At 39.9% G+C, this 25,971-nt stretch overlaps 1 protein-coding gene across 5 annotated transcripts; it reads right to left on the bottom strand.

Annotated features, from left to right (window-relative positions):
- Nucleotides 1-792: 792 nt before the first annotated feature.
- ADAL (adenosine deaminase like) lies at nucleotides 793-24,079 on the bottom strand. Of its 5 annotated transcripts, none has more exons than XM_038580248.1 (11): nucleotides 23,868-24,079; nucleotides 20,153-20,415; nucleotides 19,780-19,910; nucleotides 19,212-19,272; nucleotides 14,606-14,693; nucleotides 12,514-12,595; nucleotides 8,694-8,820; nucleotides 7,354-7,434; nucleotides 4,471-4,609; nucleotides 2,703-2,803; nucleotides 793-1,953 (listed from the first exon to the last, which is right to left on the bottom strand). In XM_038580248.1, exons 2-11 carry the CDS (start codon nucleotides 20,216-20,218, stop codon nucleotides 1,759-1,761), a joined length of 1,071 nt encoding a protein of 356 aa, XP_038436176.1. In that variant the 5' UTR covers nucleotides 20,219-20,415; nucleotides 23,868-24,079; the 3' UTR covers nucleotides 793-1,758. The 5 variants fall into 5 exon arrangements, with proteins under 5 accessions (XP_038436176.1, XP_038436178.1, XP_038436179.1 ...); XM_038580250.1 differs by having other exon boundaries at nucleotides 20,153-20,379; XM_038580251.1 differs by lacking the exon at nucleotides 23,868-24,079 and adding an exon at nucleotides 23,528-23,843 and having other exon boundaries at nucleotides 2,698-2,803.
- Nucleotides 24,080-25,971: the final 1,892 nt, after the last annotated feature.

Genomic DNA, 25,971 nt, shown 5'->3' with positions numbered 1-25,971 from the left:
AATGTCTCTGCCTCTTTGTATCTCTCATGAATAAATAAATAAAATCTTTAAAAAAAAAAAAAGAGAGAGAGAGAAATCAAGGCTACTATAGGTGGAGCAAGAGGGTCTGTGCTCCCTGCCCTTTTCATACTCATAAGACCTTTGTGGGGACAGAATGAATGGCATGTACAGCAAAGGAAGCAAGAATGTATTATTAGCAGAAGCTAGACAATCATATTCTCATCAGTTGTTTCCTAGTGCTGTTATTTCTTTATCTCCATTTTATCCACTCTTTTTTTAGATTCATTTATTTATTTTAGAGAGATTTTATGTGCAAATGGGGAAGTGGGGCAGAGGAAGGAGAGAGTCTCAAGCAGACTCCCTGTTAAGTGCAGAGCCAGACACAGCCCTCCATGAAGGGCTCTATCTGAGGACCCTAAGCTCATGACCTGAGCCAAAACCAAGAGCCAGATGCTTAACCACCTGAGTCACCCAGGCACCCCACCATTTTTTTAAAAAGTAAACTCTACCCCCAAACTGGGGCTGAAACTCATGTTCCTGAGATCAAGAGTTGCATGTTCTACTGACTAAGCCCGCCAGGTGCCCCACGTTCTTCCTTTTATTGCTTGCTATGGTCATTGCTACAGAACTTAATAACATTTATATGTTTTCTCTATGTTGTTGCCATTTCTCTTTTACTATAATCAGAGTATGGAGGCTGAGTCTTATCAACTCTGTAGAGGGCTATTTTTATGGTGACCAGGTAGGGAAAGGGAAAGGGAAGCTGAGACAGGAGCCATCAATTCTTCATTATTCAATTCAAAAATCTAAAATGAAAACTTTACTCCTATATACTCAACTATCCAGTAAGATGCATATCAAAGTTTTGACATTTAAAATGGAATATATTCTCTGATATCATGGTGCCTAAAGTGACATATTATATGGAGATATTTTAGTTAGGAGCTTAAATTACTCCTACATCCACCATGGCACTCTTTCAGATACAAACTTTGGAACAATTGGAAGATTAAAGGCAAAGAGAAACCTAAAGTACCTTAGACTTCAAGAAGCATCTGGTTGGTTAGATCCGTTATGGTCAAAATAACAGAAGGGTAACATAGGAACATTTTTAAAAAACTACCACCTTGATTCCAGGGGGATTAATCATGAGAGGAGCAAAGCCAGATATTAGAAGCCAGCTCTATCTGTCACTAGGGTCATCCAAAGTAGATTAACCCTGACTACTGGGTATTCACAAAAATCCCTGGTATGCAGTATTGCCTGGAGTCAACAGTTTTGGGGAATACTGGAGTGAAGGGAGTTTGAGTAAAGCAAGCAAAACACAATACAGAATGCTGTTGTCACAAGCTACAAGGCTTAAAGGTTTTGGTGGCAATCTATTTTCCCTTCTCATCTTTAGACTAGTTACTCCAAAACTCTTCTTGATGAGAAACTCCTTTGATTTTCCTGAAGTTTTATGATTACAAATGGAAAGGGATTAGTTAAGTCAAATCTCTGGTAGAATGGGGAGTTCAGTTAGGAGCCAGCCCCTTCAACTCCCCTTTTAGGAAGCAGCATGGAAGTAAGCACTGTAAGACCTCGGAGCCTGCCAGTCAATTTAAATATTTACTGAGCACCAGCCACGAGTAAAGGGCTGGTGAGGGTGCCCATGGTACCTGGCTGGTGTGCTTCAAAGGTAGACAGTTAACTAAGTGAGATACAGTGGGAAGATCTTGGTTGCAACACATACTCAAAAGTAGTTCATGTCATTGCAGCTTAAAAATACAACACTCTGGGTTTTAGATGATTCCACTTCCTCCTCAGTTCAGACCTGGTGCTGTCAGAAGCAAAGATGTAGTTGATGGATTCATAAGACAGATCCCACACCTGAGTCTGGGTCAAGTTAAATGTTTCAGCTGCCAGTTGGTACTCTTGAGAAAGGTGTGTTGCAAAAACACCCTTATCATCGGTCTGCAAAAAAAAAAAAAAAAAAATTTAATGAACAAGGAAACGACTTTTTAGAAAACAGTAACTTATGTTTAGAATCTATTTTCCTATTTACCATGCTTCTTTTAAGAGTCTAAACAGGCCTATAAATGTATCCATGCATATCTATAACTAAATAGGCCTCTTTATCCTTTTTAAAACAAAACCCAGAAAATCCAGAGCAGTGGCTTTCAGCCATGGCTGCCTATTAAAATCACTAGGAAGCTTTTAAAATGTATCTGTCTAGGGATCCCTGGGTGGCGCAGCGGTTTGGCGCCTGCCTTTGGCCCAGGGCGCGATCCTGAAGACCCGGGATCGAATCCCACGTCGGGCTCCCGGTGCATGGAGCCTGCTTCTCCCTCTGCCTGTGTCTCTGCCTCTCTCTCTCTCTCTGTGACTATCATAAATTAAAAAAAAAAAAAAAAAAAATTAAAAAAAAATGTATCTGTCTACAGGACTCACACCAGATCAAATAAAACAGGATCTTAAGGATGGGTACTGGGCTCAGTATTTTTTTATATTCCTCTGGGTACTGCCCAGGACCTTTATCCGTATCGCCAAATCTGAGTCACTCTGGCCCTCTGAAGCCTCTCATGCCCTGATCCTCTCTCACTCCTCTACTTGGGCAGCACCCTGAGAAATGCAAGACAATTAGCTAGTAGTGAATGTCTGACTTTATGCAACAGTGGACTGAAAAAGCAAAGTACTTCATATAAGTGATGTGTACACCTTACACAGATCACAGAAGGATGGGCAATCCTGTACCAGAATCCGAAATGATGCTGGTCATAAGATCGAACTGTCTGACTTTTGATGTTTGAGGTCAAACAGAGTTCTAGATGAAAGGAGGAAAAAGTCTCTTATTAAAAGCAGATTAATAGACTCGTTCATCAGTGTTCACCAAGTAGATACATGAGAAATTTTTCCAAGGTTTGCTAATTTCACACACCTTATGTGTGAAAATTTGTAGTTCAATTTGTACAGGAAGTATGTGCTACGACTTTTGGCAGCAACTACACCAGGTAGGAAATTAATATCCTCTTCCCACTATGTACTTTTCCCTTTCTTTTACCAAAATGGAGAGGAAAGAGGAATGTTATAAGCCACTCACCATGGAGAAAGCAGGGAAGAATTATGAAGGAAGTTTTGAAGGATTACTGCGCTTTTTCTTTCTTTTTTTAATTTAAATTCAATTTGACAACAGTGCCCTCCTTAATGCCTGTCACCCAGTGGATTACTGCACTTTTTCCTGGTCTTATAGTGGAGGCTAAAACAAAATGGTAGCACTGCTTGAGGGCTACAGTATTATAAAAAGCCAAGAGCAGAAATGGACTTAAAGAAAACCTTAAAAACACCTTTACTCAGATAATCATCTATTTATGGTCTGCTCCAAGTAAGTTCATCTCAAGAATGACTTCTATTATTAACAAATTCCTGCCTTGACACATTATACTTGGCTCCCCAACCAGAGCAGAAATAACTTCACTGACTTGATTGACGGCGTTTGTTCACTATGATAAGGCAGGCTCAACACAGGGTCACTCTGTCCAAGGGATGGCAGCCTGTCCCCACACTGCTGGGCACAGAGCTGGGCCACCACACTAAGATCACTATGCAAGTGGCTTCCATTTTCTCAACTTCTGGGGGTGTTAAAAATGTCCTTAGTAAAAAGAAAAAAAATCTCATTATGAATTGCTGAAAACTCTGTAATTAAAAAACACATACCCACACAAATTTTTTGAAAATTATAAACTCAGCAAATTGATCATTCAGTAAAATGGTTTTCAGTCAACTGCTTTTTTCCCTCCACATAAGTAAGGCCTTCCCTGACCATCCAACTGAAAAGCGATTATCTCATCACTATTATATCAAACTGTTTAATTTTCTTTAAAGAGCTTAACACTGACATTTTCCTGTGTAACTGTTTACGGTCTCTCTTACCTAGCCAGAATATAAATTCCTTGAGAAAGAAACCTTGCCTGTTTTGTTTACTGCTCTATTCCCAGTAATTTGAACAGTGTGACTGGCATAGCTACTCCATAAATATGTGTTGTTAATTAAAAGCAGCTCCAGAGATATACATGTAGACACATAAGTGGTAATAGTCAACATACATTTAAAAATATGTCTTGGAATCTTCCATAATTCTTAATTTTTAAGTAAATGTCACACATTTTTATAATACATATTAATTTGGTTAGTCATTTTAAAATACTAGATGACCCTTATTCCTTCAATATAATAATTATTGAGCTCTAAGAACTGGGGAATGTAGCAGTGAACAAGACAGACAAGGGCCCTGCTTTCATGGGTTTATATTCTAATGGAAGCTAAAACTTCCTGTTAATTAAATAAGGCTCAGGAAGCACATGTACCATGCCACTTTTAATTTCTACATGACCTATATTTAGAACGGTACTTCTCTGCATACATGTTGCAACCAGGTGACTGGGGACCATTGTACAGAGTGTTATCAGGAGGACCTGAAGCCCTAAGCCTTACCCAATGGTATCTGATGTTGCCTCACGAAGTCTACCAGCTCAAGGGATCCTTCCTCAGAGGAGCTGAGAAATGTCCCATGCCCAATTCTGTCAGGAAGCAGATCCAGAAGTACTTGTGTTTCTTTTTTTTGGTTTGGAATCTCAAAAAAAGGAGAGAGAGGGGATCAATAACCTCTTTTAGCAGTTCTTAAATGGTACTATTTTTCTGTAACTAGCTACTTTGTTTCTCACAAAGAAGATAATGCAGACATTCTGGAAAGCTGAACTACCTATACCTTCCCAGCTCTCTTCTTGGCCGTTATTTTCCCATTCATTTCCCAATATTCTTCTAGATTCATTTCAATGATAATAATTAGAGTTAACAATAGTAATAATAATGATAAACACTTTTAGACCTGCTTTGTGCCTTTTAAGGAGACATAAATTCTCCTTTAAATCTCACAAGAATCTTGTAAAGTACTAAGATGAAGAAATTAAAGTTCAGAAAAAGCAACAAGATCAACTCAGGAGCAGAAATGCAATGAGAAAGACCTTTCAGTTTTTATTTTTTTCCTCCTTCATTACACTTTTCTACACTTAGATTTTTTTCAAATATACCTAACTTTTGTAGTTAAAACATAAAGTTGTTATTTATTTTTTTTTTTTTTAAGTTGCCTAAGGTCATGGAGCTCTGACTCCAGGGCCCAGATTCTCTGTGTAGTATGCTCATGTTTTATTTTTTACTTATTTTTTTAAGGATTTTATTTATTTATATGACAGAGAACATGAGTACAAGTGTGAGTGGGTAGTGGAGCACAGGGGGAAGGAAAGAACTCAAGCAGGCTTGGAGCAGAACCCACATGGGGCTTGATCTCATGACCCTGCAATCACGACTTGAGTGGAAATCAAGTCAGACGCTTAACCAATTGAGCCACCCAAGCACCCCACTCATGTTTTATTTTGACACAGCTAGCTATATACTAATATACAACTACCACGAACAGGTCTAGCTGTACTCTTTATCTACTAGATAGCCTATAAGACAAATGACCATAACATGTTGAAATGAAATATTTTACATCCAATGGATCAAACAAGAAAAGCAACAGAATAAAGAAAATTTTAAAATTTTCTAAAGAAAAAATAGACAAAGAAAAAAGAAAAAGAAAAGTGGGGATGCCTGGGTGGCTCAGTGGTTTAACGTCTGCCTTTGGCTCAGGGTGTGATCCTGGGGTCTGGGATCGAGTCCCACATCGGGCTCCTTGCAGGGAGCCTGCTTCTCCCTCTGTCTGTGTCTCTGCCTCTCTCTCTCTCTCTCTCTGTATCTCTCATGAATAAAGTCTTTAAAAAAGAAAAAAGAAAAAGAAAAGCAACAAAGTAAGGTAAAGAGAAGGTTATGATGCTGTGCACAAAAACTACAGATAACTGGTCACAGTAACACATGCTGGCTGTTTCATTTTATTGACCAACAGCTTCAATCAGACATCAGTTAGGTTAACTAGAGGATGTCCTGTAAGTGACAGATCTTTTTGATCAGAGTGTGGAAACACAGACTCTAGATTTAAGTTCTGCCACCAGATTATTGACTCTTTGCTTATAGACATGAAAAACATCAGTATTGACAGGAAGCTCCAATTTTTTCCTTAATCTTTAAATCATGATGCTAATCAACCCTTATATATTACTGCATCTAATACTCATAAATAACACTGTGAGGTAAGTAGCTTAAGTATTATTTCCTGTACTTGAGACATTAAACTCCAAACTCATCAAGCTGTACACATTAATCAGGTACAGGTTTTTGTATGAAGAAAGAAGAAAAGAAAAGAAAAGAAAAGAAAAGAAAAGAAAAGAAAAGAAAAGAAAAGAAAAGAAAAGAAAAGAAAAGAAAAGAAAAGAAAAGAAAAGAAAAGAAAAGAAAAGAAAAGAAAAGAAAAGAAAAGAAAAGAAAAAAGAAAAGAAAAAAAAGAAAGAAAAGAAAAGAAGAAAAGAAAAGGAAAAAAGAAAGGAAAAAAGAAAAGAAAAGAAAAGAAAAGAAAAGAAAAGAAAAGAAAAGAAAAAAAAGAAACGAAACGAATAGGTAGAAGTACTGTGGTATAAAGTAAATCCATTTGTAAAATGGGGGAAAGTGCAGTTGACTCCCTTGTTTGACTCACAGGGATGTGCTTAAGAAAGTGACTGTTCTCCAGCCATTATCTGTACATTATGTCACTATGCTCATGTTGCCAAGGAGCTGGGGCCCAATGACGGGCACCTGATCTTCTGATGAGCCTTATAAAATAATGATGAGCTACTTCCTTTCTTGCCAGTGCATGTGATACATTCAGGTCCCTTATGAGGACAAGTGAGATGAACTGCTGCTTTTCTTAGTGTCAGCTTGCCAATGACAAGACTGATGATGAAAACTTATGCATTTTCTTCAGTAAGATGTCAATAGCTGTTTTAATGACACAGCTGTAGCATGAGTCAATAGCTACCCTCAGGAATGACAAAAACAAAAACAGTAACATAAGGTACTAATGCAAGTCATACCTCTGTCATTATCATTTACATTTATTTTTTTAAGATTAATTTATTTATTCATGAGAGACACAGAAAGAGAGGCAGTATAGACATAGAGAGAGGGAGAGGCAGGCTCCCTGCAGGAGCTCAATGTGGGACTCAACCCCAGGATCTCAGGATCACACCCTGAGCTGAAGGCAGACACTAACCCACTTAGCCACTGAGGCATTCCTTTTTTTTTTTAGGCATTCCCATTATACCCATTATAATTTACATTTAAAAATATTTATACTTTCCTCCTCTTCTACTTTATTTTAATCTCCACGATTACTTTTAGCCATTTACAAATGATTATTATTTTCATTGTAATCTATCCTCAGCCTAATTTTACGATATTATTTACCTCTGAAAGATGCAATGCCAACTTGAGGCCTGCTTTCTTAGCTTCTAAAAGAGGTTCCAAGAAGTCTTTTGCCTGTCCTACCTTGAAGATAAAAGTTAAAATGAAGATGCATGAGAATTCTGGGCAAACTGAAGAATTATGTACTGTGTCAATAAACAAAGGAATAAAATAATAGCAAGAAAAAAGCAGATTGATTCATTTCAAAATTTCATTTATAAAGCACCTACAATGTGTTAGATGCTTTAGGGAATACTAAGCTGGCAAAGACACAATCCCTGACCTCAAGAATGTTAAGTCACATAAAGTCATGTATCAGTGAACCTGAAATCAATCGGCCACACTAGATATAGAGGTTGCCAAATTTTATTTTTGCAAGAAAATCTAGATTATCTAGTGCTAAGGAGAACTTGCTTGATTCAGGAACTTGTATGATTACAGCAAAGAACGCTTCTACCAAATGGATGAATGAAACAAGAGCAAAATAGTCCTGGTTTAGACAAAGACATAAAAACCCATTTTGTGGGACTCTCTAAAATCCAGTGATTTTCAATCATGGTCAATTCTGTATACCTCACCAGGGGACATTTGGCAGTATCTAGAAACATTTTTGGTTGTTACAACTAGGAGGGTGCTACTAGTATCTAGTGGGTAGAGAAGACTGGGATGCTACTAAACATCCTGCAATAGATAGGACATCCTCCCAGGACAAAAAATTATTTGGCCCACAATGTCAATAGTGCCACAAGTCTGACAGTGAGACACTGTCCTTTACTCTGACATTCAAGAAGCTCTAGGCCAGCCTTTCTCAATTGGAGGTTCTATGAGATAATTAAGGCCAAGCCATAATTAAATATTAAACATGAATCCTATGTAATGAATTAATTTATCTCCTCTCATGCAAATCTTACTTTTTTCTTTTTTTAGAGTGCTTAATTCTTTCACGGAACCCTGGCTAAGAATAGCTGCTACAGACATTCTGGGCTACCCAGGGCAGGATGGGTCTTTTTTTTTAATTTTTAAAAGTTTATTTGAGAGAGAGAGAGAGCGTGTGAGTGGGGGTGAGTGGCGGGAAGCAGATGCCCCTTTGACCAGGGAGCCTAACATGGGGCTCTATCCCAGGGCCCTGAGATCATGACAGAGTGAAGGGAGATGCTTAACCAACTGAGCCACCCAGGTGTCTCTATGCTTTTTATAAAAAAGATTTTAGTTATGAATAGGTCTTCATCCACACAGAGAGTCTGCTGGACCTCTGGAGAATCCAGGATGCCCCAAGCTCATCCTTACCCAACAAACTGATTCTACCTTTCAGAATTAAAATGTATTTAGGAAAAACAGCTTACAGTAGGGTCTCCACTGAGGTCAAGGCCAAGAACTGTATTGTCAGTAGAGAGGAAGAACTCTTCAGCAAGTTTAACAGTCTCCTTGGCTACTGAAGGGCCACCTCTTCTGTCAATTGCTATCAAATACCTTTAAAATAAGAAAAATAGAGTTGAAAACAAATATAGCCCAGATGAAAAAATACGGCCAGAGAGATATGGCAGTCTGCATGTAAAAGTTCCTTAGTAGAAATACAGCCTGAGTGATAGGACAGCTTACTTTGCCAGAGGGCATGACACATAAATTCCTAAATAGCACCAAACATCTAGTTAGTATTCAAATTCTTAAATGTTTCACATTTTTTTCTTGTATTTGTTGTTCAGTTTGTTTGATTCAGAGTTCAACTAAGGTCCATGCATTGTGTTGGTCAATGCATCCCAAGTCTCTTTTAATCTAGCACTCCCTCCATGCCCTATCTTTCCTCTTCTCTGCAACCCTCCACTGTTCTTGAACTCATTTATTGAAGAAACCAGGTCCTTTGTTCTAAAAAGTTTCTCACAATATTCATTTTTCTGAGTGAATTCTTGTTGTTAATCTGTTTCTCCCTTGATATCTATAAACTGAAAATTGGATCTGGTCTAGAGGCTTGATCAGATTCGATTTTTTAGCAAGAGTATAACTTAAGTGGTGGTGTGTTCTTTCATCAGGAGGCTAAGATCCATTATTTAATCAAGTGTTAAAAAATTGGTAATATTATTTTTTTAACACATATCCAATAGCTGATACAAAGTCATTCTTCAGGTTAGCTGGAATTCTACAAGGCATCTAATACCCAGATGCCTGGGTATTTTTTTTTTTCAGATAAAATATTATAGGTTTATTTAAAACTTAATTCTCACCTTGAGTATGCAAAATACAAACTCCACAAAATGTTCATTTTTTATTTTGTAGTTTACAAATATACAAAATAGAAGTTTGCTTAAATTTATATTACATATTTATTAAGGCAAGGAACTATATAGAAAAAAAAATTTGTTCTGCTTAAGGCATACTTGGGAATAAACCATTGTACACATTATTGCACATCTGAAACCACAGTGCATAACAGACTGTCTGCATAAAAAATGTTAAAGAAGTAAACCAGGCGTATTTACCTGACTTAGGTCATAAATGTAGATCGGAAGACAAAAATGAACTCCCGTTAATATTGCATATTTTTCATCCAGCATTTACTAATTTTTAAAAAAATTTTAAAAGAAGATTTTTATTTATTTATTCATGAGAGACACAGAGAGATAGGCAGAGACATAGGCAGAGGGAGAAGCAGGCTCCCTGTGGGGAACCTGATATGGGACTCAATCCCGTGTCCTGGGATTAACCTGAGCTGAAGGCAGACGTTCAACCACAGAGCCACCCAGGCATCCCAGCATTTATTAACTTATTTTTTTACACACACACAAAATTCCTCCAGCATTTATTTATTTACAAATTTTGGAACAACTATATATAAATGCAGTCTTTTTTAACTTAACAATTTCTCCTGCCATTAAATAATGTTAGAAAACAATATAAATCATCGGAACATAACATAATGTAACTGTCCTCTGATTGCTAAATGTTTTAGGATGTTTTCCACTTTTTGTTATAAATAACACTACAGGGCTCCTGGGTGGCTCAGTCAGTTAAGCATCTGCCTTGATCCCAGGGTCCTGGGAATGGCCCAGTATCTGGGCTCCCTGTTCAGCAGGGGGTCTACTTCTCTCTCTGTACCCCCGCCCCAGCTCGTCTCTCTCTCATGTTCTCTCAAATAAATAAATAAATAAATAAATAAATAAATAAATAAATAACACTACAATAAAGAATCCTACACAAAATCAATTTATTTCCTTAGGATACATCTCTAGAAATGGGAGTACTGGGTCAGAGGGAAACATCTTTATACATCTTAATACATACTGCTTTTTATTTTTATTTTTTAAAAAAGATTTTATTTATTCATTGGAGACAGAGGGATACACAGAGAGAGAGAGAGAAAAGAGAGAGCATGAGCAGGGGGAGAGAAAGAGGGAGGAGAAGCAAACTCCCCATTGAGCTGGGAGCCTGACACAAGGCTGGATCCCAGGACCTGGAGATCACAACCTGAGCCAAAGGCAGACACTTAGCCATCTGAGCCATCCAGGCGCCCCACATACTGCTGTTTAAAGAAATTTTTATTTAGGGGCACCTGGATGCCTCAGTCAGATAAGCACCTGTTGTCACTTCAGGTCATGATCCAGAGTCCAGGGATCAAACCCTGCATCGGGCTCCCTGCTCAGTGGGAAGTCTGCTTCTTCCTCCCCGCTCTGCTCCTGCTCTCTCTCTGCATGCTCTCTTGCTTGCTCACTCTGTCTCAAATAGATAAATAAAATATTTTTAAAAAAAGAGGTTTTTAAAATATGCTTACTAGCAATGTGTAAGTTCACAAATAGTGGTTATTACCCTTTTTTGGGGGGGGGGCTACTGAAATGGCATTGTAATATTTCTTTTTAAAATTATCTGATTATGGGTGCCTGGGTGGCTGTCAGTTGAGTGTCCAACTCTTGATTTCAATTCAAGGTCATGATCTGAGAGTTGTGAGATCAAGCCCCACGTCAGGCTCCATGCTTAGCAGGCAGTCTGCTTGAGATTCTCTCATTCCTTCTACTTTTGCCTCTCCCCCACCCCTGCACGCGCGCGCACACACACACACACACACACACCCTCCCTCAAATAAACAAATCTTAAAAAAAAATAATCTGATTAGTGAGATTAAATAGTTCCCTGTACACTTACTGGTCATCTGTAAGTGTTCTTTTCTGAATTCTCTAGTCTTTTGCCTGCTTTTTTTTTTTTTTTTGAGAGGGATATGAGTGTTAGTCTAGTTAAGCTTAATATGGAGAGATTTTATAGCCAGAAACTTCACAGGTAGCTTTCTTCCTTCAAGGACTTACTGAGTCCTGATTATATATCACTTCTAAGTACTGGGGGGGTAGTGAAAAACAAAAGATAAGGTTCTTGGCCTCATGAATTTTTACTCGAGTGGGTATGTACACACAAATAAAACAAGATAGTTTCTGACCTTGTTAAGAAGAGTGCCACAAAGGAAATAAAAGGATTACTAGAGGATTTAGTGGGATGGGGGCACTTTAGATAAGGTGGTCAAGGAAGGCCCCTCTGAGGAAGCAAAAGGCAAATTGAGAACTCAATAACGAAAAGCTTGGGATGCCCGGGTGACTCAACGGTTGAGCATCTATCTGACTTTGGCTCAGGGCATGATCCCAGAGTCCCTGCACGGAGCCTGCTTCTCCCTCTGCCTATGTCTCTGCCTCTCTCTCTCTGTCTCTCATGAATCAATAAATAAATCTTAAAAAAATAATAATGAAAAGCTAGCCATGCAAGGATATGGTAGAAGTGTGTTCAAGGCAAAAGTAACAGGAAGTACAAAGGTGCTGAGGTGGGACACTCCTGGCCTGTTTGAGGAAGAGAGAGCAAACCAGTATATAACAATGACAAGTGGTCTACATAAAGCTGCTGAAGTCAGAGAGGCAGCCAGATTACATGGGGCCTTGTAGGCCACAATAAGAAGTCTGGATTTTGGCTGAAGAGCAATGGGAAGCTGTACTTCCCTAGAGCAACAGTACTCAGAATTCTATTGCCACATGGTAAATTTAGAATTGCATTCTCAACTATAAGCAACAGAGTTCTTCACTCTGTTTTTCTAAGATAAGAATCAGTTATTGTTTGACTTATAAAAATCTATTTTACTTATGATCAAAATAATAACATTTTCACATTCTACTTTTTCTAAGGTACAATGCTTCTTACCTAACATCAATGTCTATGTTTTCTTGTTTGGACTGTTTTATACCCTCAAGTACAGATTCCACATAAGTCTTTTTAGTCATTCCTGGAAAGGACATAAAGAAAATATTTATAAAGAGATCATCAGTTATTTCATCCTTCAACAGTAGCATCCCTCTATGAACAATTACATTTTTATTTTATGCTGTGACAAGAGCATAATCAAAGATAAGTTAAAACATGGCCCTATGGGTACATTCTCATAAATGCTAATTGTGCTTTTGAAAACTTTTTAAAATGAAGTACTAGAAAGCAGAAAAAAAAAAAAAGAAAATATAAGCCCACTTAAAAATTATTATTAGATTCAACAGACATAAAACTACTGGCTCAGTCGGTAGAGCATGTGACTCTTGATCTCAAGACCATGAGTTCAAGCCCTATGTTCAGTGTGGAGCCTACTTAAGAAAATAAAAAAGCCTAAAAAACCAACAAACAAGAAAACTATTCTCACAAACTGCTATAAAAATCTGAAATGTTCGCTCTAATAAAACAAGAACAATAAGCCTTTTTCTAAGGCCTGTCCTTAAAAAAACAAAGACAAAAGCAAATCATTTTTCCCTATTAGCAGAATGTTTTCCTGCTGTCCAGAAAAGAAATCCCTTCTTGGGTTCCTGCCTCTTCAATACTGGTCAGGCTCAGTGTTTCCTGTCCAAGGGTACTAGAGCAATTCTTCCAATTTTAGGTGCACAAGTCTTCTTCTTCTGGGGAGCTCTGAAAGAGCACTTTCCAGAGCAACCTCCTCTAAAACACTCTTATCCCCCAATCATAAAATGCTTACTTTAGGTGGAAAAATCTCTAATAACACAGAAAATTATAAAGAAAAAAATGAGTAACCTATAATCCCACCACTCAGAGATAACCACTGTCTTTTTCTAAGTATACACATATATTTTTTTGAATAGATGAGGTGCTACTAGGTATATATATGTATCCTGTTCAGTCATTTAACACTGTATTCTGAGTGTTATCCCCAAGTCTATAGTGTCTTTGCAAATATTTTTAATGGTTGCCCAATATTCCATTAACCACCCCCCCTTTTTTTTTAAGATTTATTTATTCACGAGAGAGACAGAGAGGCAGAGGGAGAAGCAGGCTCCATGCAGGGAGCCCGACAGGGGACTCAATCCCTGGTCTCCAGGATCAGGCCCAGGCCAAAGGCAGCTAAACCACGAGGCCACTGAGGCTGCCTTCCATTAACCCTTATTTAACCATCCCCCTATAGTTGCATATCAGGTTAGCATCCCTCTTTGAATCTCCATTCAAAGGGCAAACGAGCTCTAGTAAGTGGCAAGTTTCTTCTCTCCTTCTTTTCACTATCCTCACCACAACTTGGAACTGATCCTGCAATTTAAAAATGCATGGTAAGAATCTTCTGTTTATCCCATTTCAACACTTAACTCTATGTAGTTTTAAAAATTTTATCCCCTGAATGACTGGGCTGCACATGTCAGGGTACACAATGAACCAGCAGGGCCTCTTCAGGTCACAGACAAAGGACAAAGAGGGACTGACACTACAAAATATCTCTTGATGCTGTCCTTATGAAAAGAGGGTCCCAGGAAATTTCTTCAGACCATATCTAGATCCACTTATCTCCATCCAGAGAGGTTTTACCACCTTGCTGGTTGCTCCTGACCTAAGACACTATCAGTCTCTGAGAAGTGACTGAAAAACTTTCATTTCTGTGATTTTCATAAAACATGATTCAGCATCTATTTGGTGGAACTGTCTCACATGTGCTCTTGATGCAAGAAGTAGCCTCCAAGTAAGACAATGTAGCCTCCAATTAAGAAGCAAGGATCCTTTTCTCAGAGTGAGAAAAACAAACAAGAACCAACAAAATTTTTGAAGGCCTTTTAATTCCCTTAAACAGATAATCTCTGACCTGATTTTTAAACTTAGTAACTCACTCACTCATAATGTACATCAGAAGATTTGGACTGTTGAGTCTGTAATACTGTAAAAGTAAGTGCTTCATATTCTCAACTTATAAACACATGAATCATCAAAGCATAGAGGAAAAAGGTATATTTGCTGAGAAGTAATTAAATCCTACCTGTAGCATTTTCTCTTCTGGGTGTGCTCCGTAGTTCCAGGTACTTGACACCATCATCTGCAAATTCTTTAATGACATCTTTTGTGACCTGATAATTAAGGCAATGGACACAATATTGATAATGTTGGTGTTAAGGTCCCAATGAAAATGCCAAATGCTACAGCTCTATTTCATTTGCAAAATATATTGCAAGTCTCTCACATGGCTAAGATGGCCTGCTTTGTCATATCCCTGTTGCAGACTGTGAGGGGACTATAACACTTCCAAGAACTCCCATCACAACCCTCATTCTCACATTAAATCCAAATCTGCACATCACATGTACTTTTTATTTCTATTTTCTCCTTTTAGCCATTTCTCCATTTCCTAGTATTCATAACAGCAGCTGATAAAACAGAGAAATGAGGCAAAACTAAAATTACTTATGAGTGTGTAGTACTAGGAAAGTACATAAGGAAGCAAGTAGCTAAAACAATTAGGCATTACTGATGTACCATTTAAAGTCATGGCTTAAGGTTCTTATTCAAGTTATTTGCAAATGAAAATTGTACTTTTCAAGAGTTTCTTCAGGCAGGGTGAAATTTTCCCCAGAAGTGCTAAGAAAAAATTTCTCTTTGGCAAAGGAAATGGGTGATAAATAGGAGTAAAATGGTATCCAATTTAGTACAAATTTAAAAAATCCAAAAATAACTAAATGACTAGGGTCAATGGTATTAAAAGGATGAAAGCATGTTTTCCTTCTCTGCCATCCATCCTAAAAAAAAAAAAAAAGAAAGAAAGAAAAAGAAAATCAAATCTAGAAGAAAAAAGGACCAGGTTGGTAATGCTGTGACAACCAGCCCTAGTTAGTCCCTGTAGTTGGCATCCTAATCTTAATCTGTTTTGACTACATGTACATGGGCATGCAAGTGCAGTGTCCTGGTAAAAGAACAAGGGTTGGCTGATTGTGTAGGCAGTGCCTACCTAACAAGGCAGCACTACTTTGGTGTATTCTTTTTTTTTTTTTTTTTAATTTTTATTTATTTATGATAGTTACAGAGAGAAAGAGAGGCAGAGACACAGGCAGAGGGAGAAGCAGGCTCCATGCACCGGGAGCCCGATGTGGGATTCGATCCTGGGTCTCCAGGATCGCGCCCTGGGCCAAAGGCAGGCACCAAACCGCTGCGCCACTCAGGGATCCCTACTTTGGTGTATTCATTGTAATCCAAGGTCTGGGCTTCATCTGGAATGTGTGTGTGTATGTGTGCATGTGCATGTATGTGTACATTTAACTAAAGCCAAAAAGGAATTTATTATAATTATACTAAGTTAAAATTCACCAACAGTTCTGGAAAATCAGCCTCAGAGACTACACAGCTCAGGTCAACACAAGAGCATTCAAAATCATGTGATACTCTTGGACCAAGCAAGACACTATTGCTTCCTCCACTATAGAGCAAGACCCTGCAGCTTCTGTACCATCATCACAGGCACCGGACCCCATGGCACTGCAAACTCCATGTTGCTGCCAATGCTACCACCAGAGTGTAGGCCTCATCTACGCAGGCCAAGGAACTGTAGTTACCAGCTCATATGTGGCTAATGCAGAAGCCTATTTGTTATGTTATGCAGTGACAATGAGGGTGAAATGAAGGTATGAAATGGCCGTCCTTAGTGACTAATAAAACCACAGCTACTATCCAAGGTACCCTTTTTCTTGGTTTCTTGAGCTACCAGTGAAACCAAACAGAACAACAGAAGCCGCTGGCAAGTATGGAATGAGAGCAGTGGGACGATTTATGTAGGCATGGTGAAGCCTGTGGTATCATTCCTACTCATGTCCAAACACTTCTTGGGGTTCCCAATCATGTCTGCCAGATTAGGCCTTTCTGCTCCATGCAGCAAGTGGTACTGAGGACAACTGTTATTTGAGTTCCTTCTTCAGACAGAGTACATCCACAATTAGTTAAGTTTCTGCTTACTCAAAGGATGGTAAGACTGCATCTCTTGAACGAGAAAGAACATGGGCTCTGGAATCAGAGCCCAAAGATCATCAATTCTGCCACTTACTCTCCCTGTAAGTGACCCGAACAAGTTACATGGAATCAATTTAAGCCTCAGGGGTTTTTTCATCTGCAAAAAGGGAACAATAAAAATACCCACCTCAGAAAGTAGTCTTGGATGTCTGTCTGGCAAATGCAATAGTTAATATTATTATTTCAGGCACATTCCAATCCTTTCTCTTTGAGATTACATCCAGGTCATCTTGACTAAACTCTTAAGTGACCCATACACTTGGTCTCACATTTATGAACAAACAATCTCTTGGCTTACTCCCACACAAGGTTCACTTATTATATGTAAATGTTATTAACTCCATTCTCAATGTCATTCTTCTGAACCACCTAAAGTTGCTCATTTGGGACGCCTGGTTGGCTCAGTTGGTTAAGTGTCTGCCTTTGGCTCAGGTCATGATCCCAGGGTCCTGAGATCGAACCCCACATCTGGCTCCCTGCTCAGCATGGAATCTGCTTCTCCCTCTTCCTCTGCCTGCTGCTCCTCCTGATTCTACTCTCTCTTTCTAATAAATAAAATCTTAAAAAAAAAAGAAAAGCTTTAAAGTTGCTCATTTTAGTACCACTAAGTCAAATCACGGAATCGTAATTCCACCATTTTATTTAAAGATTTTATTTATTTGAGAGAGACTGCTTCTTGGCCTTTTGGCTAAAATCAAGTGTATTTATCTGAGAGAGCATGCATGAGCGCACAAGCGCATATAATCGTGCTTGAGTTGTGGGAGGGACAGAGGGAGAGAATCCCCAAGCAGACTCCCCAATAAGCCAAAGTGGGGGGGGGGCGCTCCATTTCATGACCTTGAGATCTTACCCTGAGCTGACCACCCAGGAGCCCTTCCTTATCTCATTTTTTAAAAATTATTTTTTTATTTAAATTCAACTAATTAAGATATATTATTGGTTTCAGAGGTAGAGGTCAGTGATTCATCAGTCTTATATAATACCCAGTGCTCATTTACATCACATGCCCTCCTTAATGTCCATCACCCCATTACCCCATCCCCTCTCCCTCAGTGACCCTCAGTTTGTTTCCTATGATTAGAATTATGGTTTGTCTCCCACTGATTTCATCTTGCCTTACCTCATTTTAATAAAGCTTTTTACCAACTTTGAAAGGAATTAAATAATGAGCATGACATTACTGTAGCTCTAGATAAACTCTCAGAATCCAAGATTTCATCAGTTTTACTCTGTTACAATCAACAACAGAAAGTGAGACATTCCTAGCAGCATTCAATATCTATTGAGTGGCTAATCAGACAATCCTCTTTTGAGTTCCTATAAATCCCGGTGTGTGTCTCTAACACACAGCTTACCTCATTATGTTGGATTTATGTGGTTATGTATCTGTTTCTCTAATCTAACTATACATTCCTCAGGGGGCACTCTCTTTAACACAGTGCCTAGAACATTATGGGCACTTGGGCAACTTTTGTTGAACTAAACTTTCGAAGTCAACTCTCCTCTAAAAGGTGATCAATTTACTTAATATTTATCATGAGGATCAGTCTCAGCCAGGATGGAAAATTTCTTTCTTGACCAGTCAAGAGTTAATTCTCAAGGTCATACCTCTTACTCTGCATTTTTTTCTTTTTTTTTTTAAATTTATTTTTTATTGGTGTTCAATTTGCCAACATATAGAATAACACCCAGTGCTCATCCCATCAAGTGTCCCCCTCAGTGTGCATTTTTTTTCTAATGATTATGAAAACTGATAGGATTCTGTTTTTCTCCAGTTACAAAGAGTACATTTTAAAATGCCACCCTAGTCAGACAATGATACAGAAGCCAGTCATCCTTATCAGAGTCTAGTATCACAGAGTTTCAGATAGGAAGACACAGAGGTGGGAGGCCTGAGTGGCTCAGTCAGTTAAGCATTTGCCTTCAGCTTAGGTCATGATCTGGGAGTCCCAAGATGGACCCCGAGCCCCGCATCGCATTGAGGCATTGAGTCCTGCATGGAACCTATGCTCAGGAAGAAGTCTGCTTTTCCCTCTGCCCCTCCCTCTGCTCATGCTCTCTCCCTCTCACTTTCTCAAATACATAAATAAAATCTTTAAAAAAAAGAGAGAGAGAGATAGAGAACACAATGGTGTCCTCTAATCCTTCATCTCCAGAGGGAAGGACTAGGAATTAACCATTCAATCTCTAATTACTTCCTGAACTTCATTCTTTACACTGTCTACCCAGGCAGTTAAAAGTATCTCAAGTAGTATCTCAAGTAGTATAGATAAAGCCTTATCAAAAAAATGTCCATCTATGGTCAAATATGTCATTTGATATGGTATATATGGAAAACAGGACAAGATTTTATCCTCTATGTAACAGAATATGTTGTATTTGGTTCTTCTCTCAGATCTTTTACAATGAATGTAGTCTCTTGATATTAACTCTTGGCAATGTCCAATAATGGTTTTGAAAACAGTTGCCACAAAAAGGAAAAAATATTTTTCATTAGGCTCTTGATGAAAGCAAAACTTCATGTGAATAACAGAAGGCTATTAATTACTTAATAATTTTTAAACCACTCTAAAAATTGCTTCATTTCTCACCATTAGAATATCTTCAGGGCTAGTAGTAAGCTGATGAATAATCTGAAACATCTGGAAACATCTGCAACAGGAAAAGTTTTAATATATTCTAGTCATCAAAAACTTGTCACTGGAGACAAATCCAACTAAATTGAATGAATATATTTTAGGCTACTACTAATTATATATTTATAAAGAACTACAGAATAGGTTCTTCAAAAATTACACTGATCTGGAAGGATAATCAAATGCCTGAAAAGAAAACGTTACTTTTAAGTGGGAAATACTATTTCCCTTTGCCACATCCCCTACCTCCTGTTGACAGCAGCAAACAGGGAGAAAAATCAATAAGCCTACATTTTCACCTCTAAAGAATATTCTAATATAGAATAACTTTACAAATGTTAATCACTAAAAATACTGTCAATGGTCTAACAGCTGGAAAAAAAATGCTATATGTTAAGTTATACTCTCCATACCAGATGGCTACCCTATTAACTACTAAAATCTGGATTCTTACATAGTATTTACAATCTCAAAACTCTAATAGAGAATAAAAGAAGTATGTCCACAACCTCCCCAAACTTACTCTTCTAAAGTTCTTTTCTTTCCCTTATCAATCATAGTCATCTGATCATTGATTTTAAGACCTGGCTTCTTGGCTATCAATTTCTTCATAGTATTAGAACTAATGGATCCATTCAAGTGGGCATGAAGTTCCTAAAACAAGAGAATACAATTAGTAAAAATTTCTCAAATAGCCACTAGATTTATAGCATCATACCAGGTACCTTATGTTTGTTATTTGCACTAGGCAAACTGCCTACTAGATGTAATATATAACTTTTAAAGTTTACAAAATTTACAAATTCTACCTATAAAATTTACTTTTCTTTGAGGAAACAAACATAGACATCCTTATACTTAGCAACCACTCCAGTATTCTGTGGTTGAATTCTCACCACTTTAGGTAATTCTGAGTAAAAGGCTGTCTTCCATGGCTGTTGGTGTTCTTCTGCTTCCATCATGATTTAGCAGAATAAAAAGGTCTTTCTCCAAATACTGTTATTCTTGTTATGAACAGTGCTTCAGTCAGTAAGTTCTGTGATCTTCAATTTCCTTCAGCTTGTTCTAGGTCCACACATTTTGGTAAGATAAACTGTAGATGTAGCTCTGAGCTCAGGTTCCCCTATTTAAACAAATGTGAACATTTTCAGATGTTGACCTAGAAACAAAGAAACAGAATTTTGCAGTTTATTCTTCAAAAGGCAAAAGCCAACTGGAGGGTATTATGCTGAGTGAAGTAAGTCAATCGGAGAAGGACAAACATTATATGATCTCATTCATTTGGGGAATATAAATAATAGTGAAAGGGAATATAAGGGAACGGAGAAGAAATGTGTGGGAAATATCAGAAAGGGAGACAGAACATAAAGACTCCTAACTCTGGGAAACGAACTAGGGGTGGTGGAAGGGGAGGGCGGGGGGTGGGGGTGAATGGGTGACGGGCACTGAGGGGAGCACTTGGCCGGATGAGCACTGGGTGTTATTCTGTATGTTGGCAAATTGAACACCAATAAAAAATAAATTTATTATAAAAAAAAATAAAGCTGGAAAAAAATACAATAAAATAAAACTGGCTCAAGTAGTAAATTTTATATTTTACCACAACACAAAAGGAAAAAAAAAAAAAAGGCAAAAGCCCCTTCAATACTATTAAAGCAAATTAACAACCTAACCTAGAAATAAGAAAAGGCCTCAAACTGGTAAGAAGTTAATTAAAATATGAAATTTAGTAAGGTGTATTCCTTACCTATTAGATCTTTTATAAAACTTCTTTTTTTTTTTAGGTTTTATTTATTTATGAGAGAGCAAGAGAGCTCACACGTGAAGCTGGGGATGGATAGTGGGATCCAGGCCCTTGGCAGGATCTGGATCCCACAACCCTGGGATCGGGACCTGAGCCAAAGGCAGACGTTTAACCAACTGAGTCACCCAGGCACCCCTATAAAACTACTTCTAAAAGTAGAAATTTATAAAGCCTATTTAGGGTAGAAGTTTACATTTTTGAGCTGTTTAAAAAATGTAAATGAAGAGCAGAAGCAGTGGAGTCAGATGGACCCATGTTAATCCTTATACCAATTCTGCCGTTTAGTAGCTGTACGGCCTTAGTTACTAAACTAATGGTTTCAGCTCCTTATTTGTAAAAGTGGGATACAAATGCAGAGTAGCTATGAAGATTAATCAAGTAATTTAAATTCCCCTCTGCTATGCTCCTGTATAATTCAGTGACTACCTTTAAGTTAGCACTTTGTCACATTGTATCTCAGTCACTGTTTTGTTTTTTTAAGCTCCATACCTAGCATGGAGCCCAACACAAGGTTTAAATCACAACCCTGAGGTCAAGACTTAAACTGAGAGCAAGAGTCTGATGCTTAACCGACTGAGCCACACAGGCACCCCATCTCAATCATTGATTTACTTGTCTTTCTTCCTCACCAGACTATAATCTTCAGAAGAACAATGACTATGGCTTATTCTACCTCCCTAAGACCTAGGGCAGTGCCTAGCACATGGTTGGTGATAAATAAAGCCTAATTTCCCTTCACCTCTGAAGTGGCTTATAAATTAAGATAAAATTCCAAATGAAATTTAGTGATTTCTCAGAATAGCCACCCTAATCCTCTGGGTTCTCACATATTAATGATAATGATGTTGATAAAAACAGTTCTCATTCAGAGCCCACCAGATAAGTGACAAGTGCTTTTACTATTAACTTTGATTCTTGCAATAACTTTGCAAAATAAGTACTTCTGCTACAAAACAAATCAGTAAATTGATACTGAGAGGGGTTACATAAGTTGCCCTGATATTAAAATGGGCAAAAAGGAAAAACAGTTTGGGGGCACCTGAGTGGTTCAGTAGGTTGTGTCCAACTTTTGTCTTTAGCTCTAGTCATGATCTCAGGGTCATGGAATTGAGCCCCACATAGGGCTCAGTGCTCAGAGCGATCTACTAGAGATTCTCTCTCTCTCTCCCTCTCCCTCCTCCTCTGCCCCTCCCCTTGCTCATGCTCACTTGCTCTCTCTCAAATAGATAAAATCTTAACAAGTAGTTTTATAGAAAGGCACTTGCAGACATTTCATTTGCAGTCATTTCAGGAAAGACTGAGCATCTTTCCTCTATAGTGTCTGATTTTAATGGATGATACAAAAGATAAGTCAGGATGTTTGTATTTTTTTGCCCCAGCCAATCAAGAGGTTTCACCTAAGCTTCTAGAAAGGAAGGTGAAATAAACTCTCATCTATGCCTCTAACGGGTAAGAACTACACCTTACTAAATTTCAGATTTTAATTCACTTCTTGTACCCATATTCCTCTTTATTCTTCCCATATTGCCCTGTCTCTCCTTTCATTCTAAGCCAAGCTCCTTGAAGGCATAATTTAGACTGGCTGCCTCCATTTATTTATCTCCCATTCACTGAAATAATGAATTCTGCCCTTACTGCTCCACAGAAATTGCTCTCTGAAATCATTTAGAGCTCTTCAACGCCAAATCTAAAGACACTTTTCAGTTATCAAACCTTTATCCTGACTCAAACCTCTGAGTTCCAGTATCCAAATCCAAATTGGCTGAACTCCTACTAAACTCTTGCTCTTAATCATTCTGCTAGACTGCTGCAAGATAACCATACTTAGAGTCATCCTGATTTCCTTCTTCACCTTAGGCCCTGCAGTCAGGCACCAAATCCCAATTAATAAATTATAAATTTCCTCAATATCTCTGGAAGCGGTTTCCTACTGTTGATGACTTCCAAACCTGCAACTCAAAAACAACATAATGCTTATTTTAAACCCCCAACAAGACTCAGACCCTATCAGAGGGAATAATTACCCCCCTTCTGTGATCTCCCTCTTCCATGGATATATTCAACAGTACCCTAGAGTCACAGACTTTTGGAGGTGGAGGGGAATGTCATTTTATAGCTGAAAAATAAAGGTTTTACTTATTGTCAGCTTTGCACAGAGCCGGGAATACAAGAGAACTAACAGTATATATATGCGGGGAAACATTTACTGGGTGAACCACAACCTCTGTAAAAGTTTCGTTTTGCACCTGGCCTCACTGACTTGTTTTCCGTTAAATGGGACTCTTTTTAAAATGTGCAAGTATTGAATAAATTAGTAATTACTAGTGGTTAGCCTCTGAGGAGCCACCCCTTCTTCGCCCTGCCCATCAACCAAGGTCAGTGGTTCTAATCCTGCATTGTCCCACCAGAATACTCAGCGCTGACCCTGCCGTCCAAGAAGTCCGGTTGTCAGTCCCCACACACTCACCCTTAAAGGTGTCCGTCAATAGTTGAGTCAACTAAGAGGACTCGGCTAAATTTTCCCTTCGGATGGAAAGGCTTGTGGCGCTTCCCAGACACAGTCCAGGTGCCCACAATAAGCCGGAGGGGGTCTGTGTTCCCGGAAAACGGAGTCTCAGAAAAATCCCCCCCCAAATGTCAATCACAATCGATTTTAGCACAAGCTACACCCTCCTCAATTCTGATTGGAGAGGGGCCCACGTCGCGGAAGTGACGCACACACGCGCGGAAGGGAAGTCACGGAGGAGGGGTGCTCCTTCCGTACCGACGTCCCCGAGGTGGCTACTCCGGCACCAAGGAGAGCTCACCACGGAGACGGACCGCCGCTCCTCACGCTCTTCTCGGCCATGGGCCCGCGGGGCCGCGAGCGTCGGTCGGGGGCGGTACAGAGCACGAACGACAGCAGCGCCCTCAGCAAGAGTTCCCTGGCCGCGCACGGGTACGTGCAGGACCCCTTTGCCGCGTTGCTGGTTCCGGGGACCGCGCGCCGCGCTCCCCTCATCCACCGCGGCTACTACGTCCGCGCACGCGCCGTAGGGCACTGCGTGCGCGCCTTCCTGGAACGGACGTGCGCGGCCCCCGGCGCTCCTCGCGCCCAGGTCGTATCGCTGGGAGCCGGTTCAGATTCGCTGTATTTTCGCTTGAAAACCGAGGGCCGCCTGACCGGGGCTGCAGTCTGGGAAGTAGATTTTCCGGACGTGGCCCGACGCAAAGCGGAGAGGATTCAAGATACGCCGGAACTGTGCGAGTTGACCGGGCCTTTCCAGAGCAGGGACCCCGCATCCGTGCTGTGCTTTGAGGGCGCGGACTACCGCCTCCTAGGCCTGGACCTGCGGCAGCTCCCGCGATTGGACCAGGCCTTGGCCGCCGCCGGCCTTGACGCGGCTGCACCCACGCTGCTCCTAGCTGAGGCCGTGCTGACCTATCTGGAGCCGAATGATGCCGCGGCCCTCATTGCCTGGGCAGCCCAGCGTTTTCCTGATGCCCTGTTCGTGATCTACGAGCAGATGAGGCCACATGATGCCTTTGGCCAGTTCATGCAGCAGCATTTTCGGCAGCTCAGTTCTCCCCTGCATGGTCTGGACCGCTTTCCCGACGTAGAGGCCCAGCAGCACCGCTTCCTTCAGGCGGGCTGGACTGATTGTCGTGCCATGGACATGAATGAATTCTATCGCTGCTTTCTCTCCTCAGAAGAATGCCAGCGCGTGGAAAATCTTGAACCTTTTGATGAGTTTGAGGAGTGGCATCTGAAGTGCGCCCACTATTTCATTCTGGCCGCTTCAACAGGAGACACTCTGTCCCAAACTCCGGTGTTTCCACTCTCAGAGGTGTTTCCTCGAGTAGATCCTGCTTCTCCATCAGGAGTCTTCCCTGCTAGAGTAGTCACTAGTGACAGCCAGGGCCGAAACCTTAAGAGATATGGGCATGCCTCTGTCCTTTTGAGCCCAAGCATTATTCTTAGCACAGGAGGATTTGGAGAGCAAGAGGGGCGGCATTGCCGAGTGAGCAAGTTTCACTTGCTCTCGAGATTTTGTGACTTTGAATGGAAAGGCAACCAAATATGCAGTTGTGGGACCGGAGCCCTGTGGGATGGACGCCTTTATCACACCATGACAAGACTTTCAGATACTCAGGTTTTGGTTCTGGGAGGGAGACTGTCCCCAGTAACTCCAGCCTTGGGAATTCTACAACTTGGTGTTTGTAAGAGTGAGGACAACAGCACTGAGGACCTAAATGTAACAGTAAAAAAGGCTGGCCCAGAAGATTCCACGTTGTCATGTTGGCGGCATTCAACAACAGAAGTGTCCTATGAAAATCAGAAATATTTGTTTGTGTATGGGGGTCGAAGTGTGGTGGAACCTGTACTAAGTGACTGGCATTTCCTACATATGGGGACAATGGCTTGGGTCAGTATCCCAGTGGAGGGAGAAGCACCTGAAGGTCGGCATTCACACAGTGCCTGCAGCTGGCAAGGGGGAGCCGTTATTGCTGGAGGTCTGGGTGTTTCTGAGGAGCCACTGAGCTCTGTACTCTTTCTAAAACCAAGCTCTTGTGGATTCCTCTGGGAATCAATAGTCATCCAGCCTCCCATTACTCCAAGGTACTCCCACACAGCTCATGTGCTCAATGGGAAGCTTCTACTGGTTGGAGGGGTCTGGATTCATTCCTCCTCAGTTCCTGGAGTGACTGTAATTGATTTAACTACAGGATTGAGCTCTGAGTATCAGATTGACACAACATGTGTGCCATGGCCATTAATGTTACACAATCATACCAGCATCCTCCTTCCTGAAGAGCAACAGCTCCTGCTCCTTGGAGGTGGTGGGAACTGCTTTTCCTTTGGCACCTACTTCAACCCCCATATAGTGACATTAGACCTTTCTTCCTTAAGTGCTGGAGAGTCGGACTGAG

Source organism: Canis lupus, chromosome 30, assembly GCF_011100685.1.
Source record: "Canis lupus familiaris isolate Mischka breed German Shepherd chromosome 30, alternate assembly UU_Cfam_GSD_1.0, whole genome shotgun sequence".
NCBI classification, from domain to species: Eukaryota; Metazoa; Chordata; class Mammalia; order Carnivora; family Canidae; genus Canis; species Canis lupus.
The sequence above is the reverse complement of the archived record's forward strand: the minus strand, read 5'-3'. Positions and strand labels throughout refer to the sequence as shown.

Excerpts from the sequence above, each read along its gene's own strand:
- ADAL (XM_038580248.1), bottom strand. The coding sequence starts at position 20,218 with ATGATGGAAGCAGAAGAACACCAACAGCCATGGAAGACAGCCTTTTAC. Across the intron at positions 14,694-19,211 it reads GCCCTGAAGATATTCTAATG|GTCACAAAAGATGTCATTAA; the intron begins GTGAGAAATGAA and ends CTTAATTATCAG. Across the intron at positions 12,596-14,605 it reads CAGAAGAGAAAATGCTACAG|GAATGACTAAAAAGACTTAT; the intron begins GTAGGATTTAAT and ends TGTCCTTTCCAG.